General features: G+C 38.4%; 1 protein-coding gene across 4 annotated transcripts in view; it reads left to right on the top strand.

The window, feature by feature from the left end:
- The window catches only part of TMEM241 (transmembrane protein 241), a 60,091-nt gene that overhangs the window by 5,832 nt on the left and 37,814 nt on the right, over positions 1-16,445 (top strand). For 3 of the 4 annotated variants that reach the window (XM_032123565.1, XM_032123583.1, XM_032123593.1), the window contains exons 4-10: positions 3,974-4,055; positions 7,265-7,342; positions 8,681-8,706; positions 10,425-10,476; positions 11,628-11,676; positions 13,673-13,718; positions 14,716-14,751. In XM_032123565.1, coding sequence (XP_031979456.1) covers positions 3,974-4,055; positions 7,265-7,342; positions 8,681-8,706; positions 10,425-10,476; positions 11,628-11,676; positions 13,673-13,718; positions 14,716-14,751 — 369 coding nt within the window. The remainder of the gene's footprint in view (positions 1-3,973; positions 4,056-7,264; positions 7,343-8,680; positions 8,707-10,424; positions 10,477-11,627; positions 11,677-13,672; positions 13,719-14,715; positions 14,752-16,445) is intronic. The other variant, XM_032123574.1, reaches the window with a different exon arrangement.

Raw genomic sequence — 16,445 nt, 5'->3', positions numbered from 1 at the left:
AGAGAAACCTTGGAAATGTTAATTAAGAGCATTGACACAACCTTCCACAAAACCCTCGGGGGGCTAAGTCTACAAATGTGATCTGCCATTTTCTGAGAGCTGTCTCCTAAATGGGCATCATTCACATTTTCCTAGCTGACAATCACTCTCCAAATTAAATGGTGCTTTGTAGACAAAGATCATCTCCTTGAACTGAGTGTGACAGCACAATTCAGAAGAGTCATCATGCTGTACTCTGCTCAGGTGGATCCATTCTGCAGTATGGAATGTAGCATCTTTTTTGTTGTGCAAAATGGTATCACTTAGAGGATGTATGCCCACAGCAATCATTGAGTCTTCATCTCAGAAGATACTAAAAACTTTCCTGGGTGATGACCTGAATAATGCGACTTGACTCTGAAGATGGGACAGTTTGGACTAAGTGACTGCCAGACTTCCCTTCTAATGTAATTTTTTCTCAGTGATTCTGTATTAGCAAGTGACAACTGATTAACCTTCTGTTTAAGATTCAAAGAGTTGGTTTGAAAAATTAAATCTCCTCACTTAGAATGAAATCCTGTGAGTATGTCAGAAAAACCAGGCTGTGTTCTGTTTTCATGGCCATGCAAATGACTACATCACCACGGAAATATAAGTGAGGTCGTAAATGAAAACAGAATTTAGTTTCCCATTTTATAGCTGCAATCAACTGAGGATATCATAAAAGCTGTCAGTGTCTTTGGCAGAGACAGGATTAGGGTCCAAACCTAGCTTTACTGGCAGTTACCAATACATATATATATTATTATCAAATTTATATTGTTTCACAGAACAGTCTAGAGGAATACAGCCATCAGTAATGTCCTTTTATAGTTCAGCTTTTCATCACTAATGATTACTTCTGCTTTAAATAACGAAATTAAAGAAGTTGAATCTTTTTTTCCCATCATGGAAAAGATACTTTTTTTCTTTTCAAGACCTGGGAAGATATTAACAAAAATAGAGGACAAGAACTACTCTCCGATGTTGAAGAGATTGTTTTTATCTAAGAAAAGTTCTGATGAAAAATTAGTTCGTATTTTGACCCTGGAGACATGAGGCCACTAGATGTCAGCACACTGTAGGGAAAGGGGTTGAAATCCCTCTTGAGAAACCTCTTCATTAGCTTAGTTAATAGAGAATACCTGTTCTAGAATAGACTGAATGGAACAACCAGAATTAATTGACATGCTTTGGCTATAATTCATCCAGCTATTTAAGCATGAGTTTAAACCTGTCCTTCTTCACAAAGATTAGGCACATGCTTTAATGCTTTGCAGAGGTGGATTTGTAACATGTATCTCCTGTATTGGAGAAAAAACTAATCAAAGCCAAAACAAAAAACCAGAGGGTTTTCTAAAGCACTACCAACCAAAAAACTCACTAGCAAACAAACAAACAAATGAACAAACATAATGTGCAAAGGTGATTTTAATACTACCACTGGGATGTGGACATTTCCACCCCCCCTTACAGAATATTTGTCTCCGAATCTGTCTGTTGTTTTGGGAGGAGGAGTTGCTGTATGTGTAGGATACTTAGGAATATCATAGCCAGTCTTTAGTCTCATCATGCTTCAAATAATAAACTGCCATCCATTTGTTTGTTTATGTCCAAAAAGTCTCGATTTTTCTGTCTCATGGACTGATCTCATATACTTTCTGAGCCCATTCAGGTTATCCCTAAGTGTCTCAGCAGAGTTAAATTATTACATAGAGATCATCATCCTTTGTCTAAAGTCCAGAATACTAACCTCACTATAAAGACCAAATGAAAACATATTATTTAGAGTAATCTCACTTAGATTTTGTGGATAACCTGCTTTGCCTCTGCTTCCCCCCAGGACATACTGTAAGGGACTCTCCATAATTTCTTCTAAACAGCAAATTTTGACTGCAAAGCTTTTAGTATTAGTAAAACAAGGGCTCTGTGGAGCACAGAGGAACATGCAGCATCTGCATAATTCTTCCAGTGCTGCAGTCTGCTGCCCAGCTTCTGCCTAACTCTTGTAGGCACATAAGTCTGATGTGTTCTGGTTGACATTTCTCGTAGTGCTGCATTTCACCCACAGCTAAGCAGCAGCTCAGAGCCTTACTTTAAGTGTTGTTTGGGGGAACCTGCCATTGCCTATAGTGGGATTTGGATTTAGACCTAAAACGACCACAGACTCATCAGTTCTTTTTTTATTTTGCATGTACATCACTGTATTGCCAACATAAGAAGCTGCTAATTGGTTTACATACAAGACAGATTGTTGATGCTGACACGTTACATCAAACATCCGTGCATTCTTTTTCAGTCCTGAAATTCCCACTTGGCAGCATAAAATTCTACCCTTACATCATGGAAAATGCATCTGAAGTCCTTTTCCACTGCACTTCTCAGAATTGCATTGGAGATGAGGACATATTTAGGATTCCTACAATTTAGTGGTGGGGAACATGAAAGAGTGATATTTTTATGTTCTAAATGAAAATTTGGTTTTCATCATGTGTTCCTTTTATCTTCCCAGACCCACTTTCTTTTCTTCCCTCCCCCTTTCTTCCATTTGTTGCTGTTCCAATAGGGTGGGGGGTATTTTTGTTGGTGTCTGATGTGAATTCATTGGTAATGAGGTATGACAGTATTAGATTTTGGTTGATGAAATTCCAGTTGAAGTCAATAACCTCAAAAGAAACTGTATTTTTATAAAAATTTATTGTGACTACTCAAGAAAACCCAGAGCAAATATTTATGCTGGTGAAAGGATCTAAAGATTATTTTTGTGGCCCTGGGTTTTTGATTGAGTGTCTTGGAAAAATATATATATATATAACAGAGGAAATGTGATATTTATGGTTTTTCCCTTGTCTGTGATTATGTGAATCTTTGCACATGTTTTTTCTTCATTCATAGTGTTCTGGCTTCATCATTTAGTGGTCTGTTTTCTGGTGTTCCATGAAGTGTGGTGGTGTACCAGTATCTATAATTGCATTTCAAGTTTACATGTTAATTAGAAGTGAAATGCAAATTAAGGAACTACAAGCAGTTTGGGTTTTTTTTTCAAGAACCAGCACTGATCACTAATGTTCCCTCCACTTTAATTTAAAGCTTGGGAAGAGTGAACGGGGCAGCCATGTCTTCAGTCTTGGGAAGCCTTTGATTCAGGCCTTTACCTCACTGCTACTCCTTTCTTCCCTTGCCCAAAATCTTACATTATTCTCTCTGAAATTTACCACCTATCTGATTCCTTTTTCCCCTTAAGTAACAAGATCAAAAATAGGAAAAGTGCAAATTCTGAAGCCTCTTCTCAGAACTGAAACCTGACCCTACTGCAGTAACCATGGCTAAAAAAAATTAATCAAATCAATCTGATGACTTCATCCCTCCATTAGTTGTCAAATTGCCTCTAGGAGTTTGGCTTAGTCAAAGCATTATCATTAGGAAATCTCAAGAGATAGGCTCCCACAGAGACAATGTGATCTTTAGGAAGAGTCTCTTTGTAAATCTGGCTGAGAAATGAATGTGTGGGTGGCCAAGTGTATTTGTACATAGTGAAAATGTGTGCTGTCTGTGCAAGTGAGCCATTTTATGCCTTCATTTGTCAGGTTTTGTTCCTTTCACAGAATATCAAGGAAATTAGTTGAGATGTCTCTCCTTTAAAACCAATGTGAGTAATTTCTAACGGAGAAAAAAACAACAACAGGATTTTGGAGGGAGAGGAGCCAGGGAAAGAGTAAAACAAACAAAATATATCTGCAGTCAGTTCCTGTCTTGGATTAGATAAAATGAATAATTTCTGACTTGGACTCTTTAGTAAATGGGAGGAGCACTGAGCAATCAGACAGTGACTTTAATATGCATGTTTGAATTGTATGTACGTATTTGCATATTATTACATTCCTTGCATGCAACTGTTGCTTTCTGTATGTAAACAGAATGTGGTGAAATAATGGGATTTTAATTCTTTTCACAGGTCTGAAATCCTGTCATGGCTTCCTGCATCAATACTTTTTGTGGGCATTATTTATGCTGGCTCTAGGGCACTCTCTAGATTGGTAAGAAATGAACCAGTAGAAATCAGTTCTTTATTATCTCTACTTTGTAAACAAAAACCATTCCCTTCATACATGGTGTTTAATGCTGTTCCTGGGTTGAGGGGAAAGGAGGCAGGAGGGGTTTAAATAATAGATCCATTGTTAATGGAGCTAATGCACTGGTTCATTCCTACTAAGTATCAGAAAGAATCTCTGCGACGGTCCGAAGCACTCAGCATCTCTCCAGAGTATGCAGTGTTTTGCTGAACAGATTCTCAGTGGTCTGAATTGTACAAGTAGGGAAGAAGCTGAAGAAATCAGTAGCTGTAACTTTGTAAAAGGAGGAAGGGGGTTGTGGGATCTGTGGCAAATCCTTCCAGGAAACTGGTGAAGACCATTCCGGTGAGAAGCTTTTGATTCTTTGCAGGATTTGAAAAAATAAATAGAAAGTTGGAAAGAAATTATGGGAAGGGTTAGATTACTCTGTTTTATGATTCATTTGCATCACAGTAATTTACGAAATGTTTACAGAATGTCAAATCTGCTTTCATGAAACTTGAATGCTTTATGCTTAAATTGTATAGTCTTCCTTTAAAAAAGTAAAATAAATTGGTGGCACTAATTTTAAAAAAATAACAATTTTTTGCTGCTGTATGCAGTCTGCAAGCCCATATCATGCACTAGTTCCCTTCTGCATTCTATCAATGCATCTAAATGTAACTCCAGAGCCAGCTTGCTCCTGTCACCTCCTAAACCCCAAGAAGAATCAAAAGGGACGTTTTTACCAGATTCTGATCGTAGTGATCCCTTGAAAATCCCAGCAGAGAGATAGAACAGAAAAGAACAGGAGGTCTCTGTCCTCGTAAGCAAGGTTGGAGGCCTTATCTTGGACCCAAATAATATTGGGAAAGCACAGAGCTGCTCAGAAGCCCTCTGCTCCCAGATTAGTTCTGTCTCAGGGTGATTGCATTTACTTCCTCTTGGTTCCTTGTCAAAGGAAGTTCCATTGGGCTTCTTTGGTGTAAGGTAAGCAAAGTTCCCTAAGGAAAACCCTGTCTGGAAGCATCACTAAAGCTTGAAAGATGCAGGAGCATCTTTTCTGCTTGCTCACTTGGGTGGTGGAGGAGTTATGAATCACATCCTCTCTATTACTTCTTGCTTCCTAGTCATCCTGTAAGTTACTGTGTCAACCTCCTGTTCCTGCTCTGGTCATTCATGAATGAACTGCACTGGAGTGGCAGAAGGGCTGTGGAGGGTTTTGATTTGTATCCCAAATATTTTTTAAGGTGCATCTCCATTTCTTAATGGCTTCTGTTGTACATGAATGGGGATTTAGAGATCTAATTCTGTGGCTGTTTTATGAGGCAAGACAAAAGGATGACTAGTCTTAGGCCATAATTATTATGTGCTGCCTTGTAGTGGGGCTAAATTCAATCCTATAGAGAAGCTTTGCTTACAATAACTTTGTGTACAACAATTTTATGACAGAGTGAGAAGGAAAGTGGACTCTCCCAAAATCATAGCTGAATTGGCTCATCTCAACAGCATCTTTGAGTTAAGTGGGTTTGTTCCTAAAGCAGAAATTATGTGTACTTTTATTATCAAATCCAAGGGGACCCACTTTCAAACACTCCTGTATATTGGCAAAGCTACAACTTTAATCTCTGTTTGTGCCTCTTCCTAGAGGTGCTGGCAATCTCCCCAGACCAAGGATTCAGGGCTAGAACTGGAGGAGGACTGCTTAGCTCTGGACTGTGATGCATTAAAAAAAGTATGCAGAGCTGTGAGGGGAGATCTGTACAGTCTCTATTCACCCTGCCTGCCCAGCCAGTAAACCTTTCTTTTCATAAGCATTAAGCCCACTCACAAATTTAAGAACTACTTGCATCAAAGGCAATAGACATATGGAGAAGGTTAACTGGGCTAGGCAAACTGGAGCCATTGTTGGCTCCAAAACATATTTGGAAGAGCCAAAAGCAGAAGGGAGGAAAGAAAAACCCAACAAATTTACTTTCATGAAGGGAAGAATGTAAATTCTGCTGTCAACTTTCCTTTGTTTATGGGTATTTCTTGTATATCCTACTGCTGTGTCAAGCTCAGAGTGCTTTTATGTTAGATACTTCTGGGTTTATGCTCTCAGTTGTCCAGCAGCAGGGTTGAGAATTGGTTTTCAGGACTGGTGAAGCTAGGTCCAACAACTTCATGCCAGTTGTGTTTGTGTGCTTTTCATTCTTATCTAGGTGTAACTGTTGTGTTTATGGATCCACCCCAGTTCTCATCATGACTTAAAATGTTCAATGAGCAATGCTTATCTGGCTTCATGGTAAAGAAAAGAGAATTACAGAAAATACGTAAAGTCACATTTGAGAGATATTTGCTGCTTATATCATCTGATACTTAAAAGCTTGGACATCACTGAGAAATTAACTCATTCTCTGCTACTGTGATTTAAATACTATACACTAGTGGGGAAATACTGCTTCCTAAACTGGCTTAGTCTTTAGATTATCGTAATCAGAGCATAGAATTGCTTCTGTTTCAACTGTCTGAGAGACCATGGATCTGATCTGGAGGAAGTATTATGAACCACTAATTCTGGTTGGGTTTGCCCAGGGCAATGGGTGTTTGATTCATTATTGTTATCGTTGGGGTTTGTTTCTTAATGATTTCATGTTGGGATGGTGTCCAGATACTTCAGTGGGTATAATTTTGACATCATTGGTATATGAACTATTGCATTTCTATCCTAATTTTGGGCAGCTCTTCCTAGCAGTAACTGAAAACAATCACCTAAAATCATCTTGCCCACAGTTCTGTTGCTAGGAGTCACACTGTATTCTTAGTATCAGCAAACAGAAATGGGACAACAAATGAGAACTGTTTACGGTGGAGGCTGAAGATCCTGGATCAGAGAGGGAAAACTAGAGGCAGAAACCTGGGGCAAATCTTGCTGGGGTAGCTATGTACAAACAAACTGACTGAGTATTCAGCAGTGGGAGAAACAGCAAGCAGGTCTGCAGCAGGGTCTGCATTTAAAGATGCCTGTACCATGTGGTAGTGATTGGAATGGGTTAAATCTCTTTTAGGCAATGTGGCATGGGTTTACAGCTTCAAAAACAAAACCCCAAACCACAGACATGTGGGACAGCTGTCTCTGGGAGGAGTGCCCCTTCCTATGTGTGTGACTGTTCTGGGTTGATTTGGGCATTTTTGTTCTCTCTCCACGGCAGCCAATCCCAGTGTTCCTCACTGTGCACAACGCAGCAGAAGTTGTAACCTGCGGGTTCCAGAAGTTTGTGCTGAAAGAGGTAATTGATCAAGTCAAGGTAACTCCTGTGATAGAATACAGGCATTAGTGCCATCTACTTTTCTAGACTCACTGTAATAGCTACTCATTAATGAGACCCAGAGAGAGCTTTTTGCTGTTGACAAGTATCTATACTGATGTTTCCTTTTCCCCTTTAGTTGATGAAGCAGTGCAAATACATATCACCAGTCTGATCTGCATTTTTAAGACTGGCTTGGTCCTGCTTGTTTTTTCCTTTTGAAAATTAATATTCCCTCTCTCTCATGCCCCACATAAAAATCTCGTTGTTTGAGCTGAGAGGAAGGAGGATTATGTCCTTAGAACTAATCAGTATAATAGATATAGTGTATTGTATGATTACAGATAGGTCACATCTCCAAATAAAATGCAGAAGGAATGGTACATTTTTGAATTTGTTTTGAATGCTTGAGATTCTGCCCCTGTGAAAGTCAGGAGAATCATTCCTGTACCCTTTTGTAAGAGCTGGGGTGTTTTTCTCACAAACTGAATTGGGGAGCCTTCTTTTTAGGCTTTTCTTGAAATGTTTCTCTAACTAACTGCAGAGCTGCTGTGTGATCTAAGAGTGGGAAATCATTCATCACAAAGTTGTTTCTACAGTGGCCTTTGGCTTGCTGTGAAAGGCATCTTCCATTCATTATATCTGTTGTCTATAAAGAAGAAAGATAAATGAGTGTTTACTACATCTAACAACAGAAGAGATCACTAAGGTTATGCCTAAGGGACATAGCAGTGTGTACCATGGCGTGTCCCTGTGTCATTGTCCTCTGATTAGTGTCCCTGTCAAAGTGTTCCATATTTTCCTTCTATGTCAGAAGTTTATGACTCCTGTCTTTAAAAACAAAAGCACTACGGACAAGGGTAATGCAAACACAGGCCTAACTGGAAGCTTCTCAGGAATAATTCCATATCAAGAACTGGGAAAATTTCATGAGTTTAGATCAAGACTGATTTGAATGGGGCAGTACCTAATTAAGAAAACTCAATATTTGAGTACATATTTTACACGTTTTTGGTATAATTCAAGTCAAGTTTGAGGAGCAGGCATGAAGTTCGTGTCTGGTTTTAGGTTTACTTGCTGATAAGCAATCTGAAAATATAAATCAAGGTGGAGTAGGCTTATCTGTAATCCTGATTCTTCTTTGTCAAGTTAAATTTGCTAAGCCGTGCTCAAATTTTGAATATTGCTTGTTGAAGTTTTAATGTGTGTGGTGCAGTAAGATCAGCTGTCATCACTTTCCAGATTTTGGAAGGAGAAAACACTATTTTACCCTTTTTATCATTAAATTTTAATGTTTTAATCATATGTTCTTTTTTACAGCAGACCTCTCATCTGAAAGTCTGTAGGTAAGCTTTTAAAACTACTCAGATTCAGATTCAGACTTGTTTTGGCTCCAGCTTCTGTAGTTGCTTCAGATAATGTCACACCAAAACAGTGAAGAATGTAAGGCGCATTCCTGTGGGCAGTGAGCCTAAATTGCAACACAGGAGTAATTAATTTTTTTTTTTTTTTTAACGATTGCTTGAATAGATATGTTTTTTTCTCCTTACAAAAATGAAATGAATGAAAAATCAGTGCTCATAACAATGCTTTTGGAAAGGAGATGGAAACCATGTTTGAAATTCCAGTGAGTTTGAAGTTCGTAAACAGTAAGAGAAAGATAATTAGTGTGTTAGAAAGTAGCTAAAAATGCCTTTCCTTAGAAATGAAAGGTAAATGAGACCCATTTCTGCTAGAGTCATTCATAGCAAGGTTGGCATCGGTCTCTTCTGCCATGTCTCAAGTGAACGAACAAGAGGAAGTGGCCTTAAATTGCACCAGGGGAAGTTCAGATCAGATATTAGGGGAAAAAAAATCACTACAAGAGTGGTTTGGCATTGGAATAAATTGCCCAGGGAGGTGATGGAGTCACCATCTCTGGAAATGTTCAAGAGCTGTTTGGGCGTGGCACTTGGGGATAGGGTTTAGGCTGATTATGGTGGTGCTGGGTTGATGGTTGGACAAATGATCTTGAAGGTCTCTTCCAACCTTGATGATTCTGTGATATTAAGCTACACAACTGCCAACCCCTGTTGGCCCTAGTTGTTTAGGCTTCAAAAAGGAGATAGAAAGGGACAAGCAGAAGTCAACCAGTCATATGTTAAAAATTTGATTCTGTGCCCCCTACATCTCCTTGAAGAATGGATATTTGCTGTCCTCCACATCCTGTAATCTTTTAGCTGTGCTTAAGAATGGATAATGTTGGGTTATTTTTTTGTATACTTCGAGGCATTATCTTCCTAATTTCTTCCTGTTGTTTCCATTATCTGACTTACTGTGGCCTTGTCTTCACCACTGGATTATTGTCAAGGATACTATTATTTTTTATAATCTTTATTCTGTCTTTTCCCATGCCCTTAGAGAGTAGGAAAATAAGCTGCAAAACCAACTGTATGTTAGTATTAATAGTGACAGTCGACAGAAATTCCACATCAGTGTATTCCATGTAGCTTGAACCAATATTGACTCAGCCACAGGTTAAGAATTTATTTAGCCTGAGTCAGTGGGCTAGGAGAGGACTTGTGCTGTCCTTAAGACATTTCTAGTGTAATACCAGTCACTTCCACCTTGCTCTGTGTTCTGGAGTAACAATGTCACACTTGTAATGGAGTCACATCTGCTGGAATTGTTGTAACAGGCAATTCATCCTAATGAAAGAAGTTTTTGGTAGCCATTCAACCAGAAATTGGCTGATTTTGGCTTTCTGAAAAAGCCTAGCGAACCAAGATGGCTAGTGAAGAAAAATATTCTCCACTAAAAATACTTGCTTTCATCACTTCTGCGATGTTTTGTGCTGCTTCTCTTCCCATAAAACTTTGCTGTGTACAAGTTATGAAGAATGCATGATGTAAAACTCAATTTTGGTGGCAGGAATTGCTTTTTAAATACGGAATAAGAAAATTAAGTAAGGGAAGTGTCAGTGTAAAATTGACTGGAATTGCCTCTACTTTGCTGAGAGTACAAAACCAGGTTGAAAGCATTTGTCTTGCTTTTTTTTTTTTTTTTTTCTTTCTCTTCTCCACAGTGTGCTGTTCCTCCTGGCAGCAGCAGTGTGCCTTCCTTTCTGCGACACACAGGTGAGCTCTGCTTTGTAAAGCAGCTCTAGTTAGGCCTTGATGTTTGACATCTTGCCAGCATATGAGGGATGCAGCTTTTACTTGTAAGCTAGAGTAGGATTCCTGCAAGGGAATTGTAAATGTTTGCTGTTGCTGTGTTGTAGTCTTGCTGGGTTTACTGTGTTCGCATCATAGTAAAACCCCTGAGCAGTGTGGACATACAGCTCTTTGGTGAAGGTGGTGGCAGGGGAAACCACAGTTTTACTTCTTAATAGGGCTTACAGCAAATCACTTAGGTTTGAATTAATTGTGTACTTTCAGGAAGTTCCTGAATTAGTTTTGTTCTCGCTGTATCCACTTTCTGTATCTACCTGAGAAAGAAAGGAGGTACCTCCAGAGAGTGCTCCATCCAGCAAAGATCTATTCATTGGAGATTCTCTTTCAGGCACTTAGGAAAGCTGCTTCCTTGCTTTAGATACCTTAGTTAATATCTGAAGTTGGATGAGTCTGGAACTTGTCTGGATACATCTGATCAAATGTGGCCATCGGAGGTGTTGCACCTGCGCTCGCTCTCATCATAGTCCATGGCGCAGAGCAGGATCTCCTGGTACATAATTCATCTCATCTGAAAGCAGACATCTAAAATATGCCAGGTGAATTCCTCTCAAAAATGTTTGGTTTTCCCTACTGATTGTGAAGAGGGCCTACTTTGCTCAGACAGACGTCCATTTGAAGCCCTCCTTTGGATACTCTGTTTAGTTGGAGCCTTGTAGAGAAACTGCTTAGCTGCTGCAGAGGCTCAGAGGGGAAAGGAGACAAGACAAAAACCTTTGTGATGGTCGTCTGATCACCTTGCCTGTCGCTGATTGTCAATACAAGACCAAATAGGCTGGGGTCCATATGCTCAGACTACTTAAATTGGTGTACACATCTGAAGGAAATAGAATTATCCTTGCTGAGACGAGCTGAGAGCATGAATAACCAACATATGCCAGGTTTCTAAGTGTGACAGGAAGAATTTCAGTCTTCCTAGTCTTCTTTAGTCATCTTCCCTGTCTTTGTAGCACTGCTCCCACTCACTGTACTTGCTTTGCAAAGCTAACTGCAGGGAAATTGCAATATGTGTATTTACACGATCATGCTTTTATTTATGTAGATGTTCTTTATTGCAGTTTGATCCAAACGGATATTTATGGGCTCTAATTCACTTGATCTGTGTTGGTAAGTAATTTTCTTCTAGAAAAAGAATTAGGAAGGGTAAATGTGTTGGCGAAACCAGCTTTATTATGAAGTTACTGGTATTTGAGACTCTATACGTAAGAAACACTTGGAAAGAACGAAGATCAGTAAATATAAGAAAGTGCATTCTTTTTATAGCTTTTATGTTGAAAACAGCAACGGAACAAACTACCTATTGCAGTCTGCTAACAGTGGATGGGAAAATGCACATACAATTTTAATCAGCACTAAACTTTTCTGGTTGTTTTTTGATGGTTGCATACTGAGAGAGACTTCTTTCTGAGGGGAGAAGAAACACGAAAAAAACAAGCAATAACTTGTACTTGGAACTTTATTGCACACACAGATTTTATTTAAAAACTGACAAAAATATACTAAAATATCATGGAATATGGTCCCAGAGGAAGGATGTTGAAATGTTGGGGTTTTTTAGGCAATCATATGCATTTTTAAAAAATTTTAACAATGAGTTGCATAATCCATCAGGTTTTCTTCTGTCTTTTTTTTCAGACCAAACATTGATTTGGATAAATCGTAGTTCTTCCCTGAAAAGCTAGACACAGTCAGACCCAGAAAATTTGAAGAAAACAAGAGTAGTAATATTTAACTAGGAGATTTTTGTCTTTTGGAGTATTTTGGTGGATAATAAGGGACTTGTATTTGATTCTTATCTGTCCTATATACTGAGTGACTCATTCATATGTTAAGTCTTGTCTGCAGATCAGGGATGATTCCTTCTTTATTTCTTCTATTCATACTGTAAAATTTTCAGGGCAGAGGTAATGTGTTTATATGTATTCCTGTCTAGGGAGGCCTAGAGATCCCCATCTGAAATGTTGTTAACATAAAAATAAGAAATAGTTTTGTAGTTTTTTGAGAAATATTATATGGTAAACATTTGCTCATTTATATAAAAGTAAAAGCTATGGATTTTCCACTTCAAATACTTGTTTGCTGTAATGAGCAATGTTCTTTCTTTCTCAAGGCCAAGGGGTCTCATTTGTAAAGCAGTGTTTGGTCATGGAGGTGGAAAATAACTTAGAGAGTCTTCAGAATGCTTCTTTTGTGTGTTTGAAATGTGTAGGAAGTGCCAACATAATGTTTATGCTGAAAATATAGCTGCCTTCCATCTCTTGGTTTTGAGAGTTGTTGATATGGCTGTTGGGAGTTATTTGTGTAATTAGATTTCCTATCAACTGAAATGAAGGTGCTACGAGAAAGGGCAAAGAGATGAACTCACTTACTGCATAGTAAGTTGAGACAGAGCATTACAGAAAGGATGTGTGTTCTACCCTTCATCTTGTCTGATGGAGGCAGACTTGAGGACATCTATTTCATAGTGTTCTACTGCATTTACTTTTCATATTCTAGTTTTGTCTGCGAATCAAAAAAAATCACCCCAAAGCCTTAAAGAACGGGTCTGCAAAAATAGAGCCTGAAGCTGTGTTGTTTCTTCCACGAGCATTCAAATCTTTACCCAGAACAGAAATGTAAGTTAACAAGAGGTAGACAGGCAGGTCAAGAATGTAAAGGACCTGGAGACCCTAGAGCTGAGAGAACTTTAAATAGGAAAGATGGATCAGAGCCAACAGCTCTGTGTAGATGAACATATATGTCACAGAACTTACCCCCAAAATGGTGTGGGCTGAAGAACCCATTCTGTGACACTGTATGTATTTACACACAAACCCACACACAGAGTCTCTCCTTTGTTGTTGCTGTGAGCTAGAAGATGTCTTGACCTCAGAAGGACTAGCAGAACCACAAAGCATGACTGTACTCAGAGCTGGTAACACTTTGAAAACCATTAATTTGAAGCAACAGGTTCGTTTTACTCATGGTTTAGAAATCCTTTGTGCCATGTTGCTAAACTGTAATTCAGAGGGGTTCCATCTCTGCCAGTACCACGGCCAAACAAGCTGTTGTTTGTCAGAATGATTGCACGATATGGTAATTACACATGTCATTTCAATTACAGGGGCTTACAAAATATTTCACAAGTTGTGGAAACCTGGCTCTTTAAGGTAATGTGTTTTCTTATTCTTTTATAAGGAGAGATGGCTGTGATGTAGGGAGCTCTGCATGATCAGCAGGAGCTGGGCCACTCCTGGTTAATCATTAATAACTTCTCTTGCAAGATGAGTGTTATTTATTGTTCATAACAATAGCATGTGGTTATTGATAGTTATACTACTAACTGGAACACTGAATTAGTTTTAACAGCGTATTATCCAAGGGTGATGACTCAGCCCTGGAAAAGAAACCCCTAATTACTGGCACAGGTGTTCAGAGGAAATGTTAGTCTGTGTTCACATGGAAAGCTGCATAGTTTGAATCTGTCAGTATCTCCCTTTGTGACACAGTCTCAAAAGTGTTCAGCAGCTGGTGACTTACCACAGGGAGGGAATGACTGAGTACCTTAAACACCTTGAAACCCTGCACTAATCCCATGTGCATGTTAGAACTGCAACCACACAACAGTAGTCTTGGAATCAGGTGGCATTACATGTTCACAGTGTCTATAATCTGCAGTTCTCTGTATGGATGGAGATGGATGTATTGATACTGCACATGATGTATAATATACATGCATGGATAAGCTTATTTATTTCAAGTCCATTTTCCATCTCTGGTTAAAGGGTCTAAATTTTAATCAGTCTCACTTTATCTTCACTTTAAATGAAACTTCCATGGACAGTAACAACAGAAATAATGTGTGAATTCTGAGTTAATTAATATGTTGTTTAAATGATAATTAATTGACTTGTGTTGATAAAATTATTACTATATTATGTTTATAATGTTTATAATTACAATATAATGTTAGTATTACCTAATGTTAACCTTATTATATATTATATAAATTAATATAATGTAATATTACAGCATTACTGTACATTAATACAGTACAGTATTAATTTACATTACAGTACATTAATACTGCTTAATATACAGATCTGTTACACCAAATGAAGTGCATTGTTAAAAAACCCACCTTTTTCTCTTTCCCTCATCTCCTAGTGATCTGGACCAACAGTACATCAACTATGTATTCAGGTAAAATGAATAAGTCTTTGATACACCATAGCTGTTTTTATGTGGTGTATGTTTTCATTTTCAACTGTGGCTTGTGGAAGAAACTCATAGCTACCCCTATTTAAATGTATTTATTTAGCAGGACACTCACTGAAAGAACAGTGCTAAGCTGAATGTCTTAGCATCTGAATTTTTTTGGCTCCAGTTGTAGGTGGACATGCCAATATACACCTGGGGAGGTAACGAGGTGTTAATTATGAATTTTTAAATCACCACGTGCACAAGTGATCTATCACTTCCAGAAATAATATTTACAGAGTAACTCCCTGGCAATATCCCACTTCAGAAAATAAAACTTGTACAAAATTGCCAGAAGAGGAGGTAGTGATTACAAAAGTAGTGTGTGCAAAGAACATGAGCAGTAACTGATTGTTCTGAGTGTCATTAGTGGGATTGAGTAATTCTGACTTTCAGTTGTTTTTCTGATTTGGAGATATAAGAGTGGCTTGTTATTTTGTAGCTAGTGAAAGAGCCTGAGTCACTGACCATATATTCCCCTGCTTTTTTAAATCCACTCCTTTCCTCAAAGAGCCACAAACCAGGACATTCAGTGTACATGGCTTCTGCTGGGTTTTTGTGAGGCTTTATTTCAAATAAGGGATCTAGAGACTTGATTCAATTCTCCTCCATCCGTAATCACATCTAATATATGTTGGCCTCTTTTCTTGGGTTCATACCTAAAGTCATTTGGGAACACTGTGAAGTATGAATAATAAATTCAAAGAAATTCCTTCTGCGGTCAGAAGGAATGAAAGAGGCAGCAGAAGCTGGGAATAAGCATAACAAAAGGGAAGTCTAGTTGTGCTAGTCCATTTGATTAGATGGATGTATGCTCTTGTTTGATCACATGAAAGATCCTTGATAGGAATACAGCAGGGACACCAGTGTAGGACAGTTGCTTCCTTTTAATTCCTGTTTATCTTGTGAGCATCATCAATATGATAACACTGTGTATCTCTTTCTATCTTAGTTCAATCAAATCTCCTATTTCCATAAATAAGTAATGCAGGCCTCTGCTTTTGCCTTTGTGATTCACCAGGGTCCCATTTATGGACAATATCTGAATATCAGTTTGCTTGAAGTAGGCTCTTGTTTAAGTCAGTTGTTGTTTTCCATCTACTATGAAATGCAAAGCAAATCAATTTTACGCAAAGAAGGTAGGTGTGTTTATTGAACCTTTGGAAGAATTAGTCATGGAATTTGCAAATGTGCTGCCACATGCAGAAATAACCTATGAGGTCTGGAACGAGATGTAGCTACTTCTGTGTGTTGAAGGGAAATCATGAACCAAGCAGTAAAATCAATTGATTTTTCATTTGGCAACTGCCTGACTGTCTCAGTTTTAGCTGAAAATTGCACCTAGGCCTGAACCTTTAAATTCAGATTTTGTCCGAAGGTCTTAATTTTTCAGCTTTGATTGAAAAGTCAGGGCTGGGTTGCTCCTCTGTTAGTTTGAAGTCTGTGAACTTGTGTCCAGCAGAGAGCAGGAGTCCCACATTCCATGGAAAGTATGATTATTTATTTGGAAGCTTTTGAAAGGGAGAAACTTCTCGCTAAAGAACTGTGAGGTGCAGTGGTATATGTATTTTAAAACTGTTCTTTTTACAGAAAACAAACTAACAAACAATCCAACAGTCGATTTGTGCAAATTGGAA

This window comes from Corvus moneduloides, chromosome 1 (genome assembly GCF_009650955.1).
Source record: "Corvus moneduloides isolate bCorMon1 chromosome 1, bCorMon1.pri, whole genome shotgun sequence".
Taxonomy (NCBI): domain Eukaryota; kingdom Metazoa; phylum Chordata; class Aves; order Passeriformes; family Corvidae; genus Corvus; species Corvus moneduloides.
Note: the sequence above shows the minus strand (reverse complement) of the source record. Positions and strands in the feature narration are given on the sequence as shown.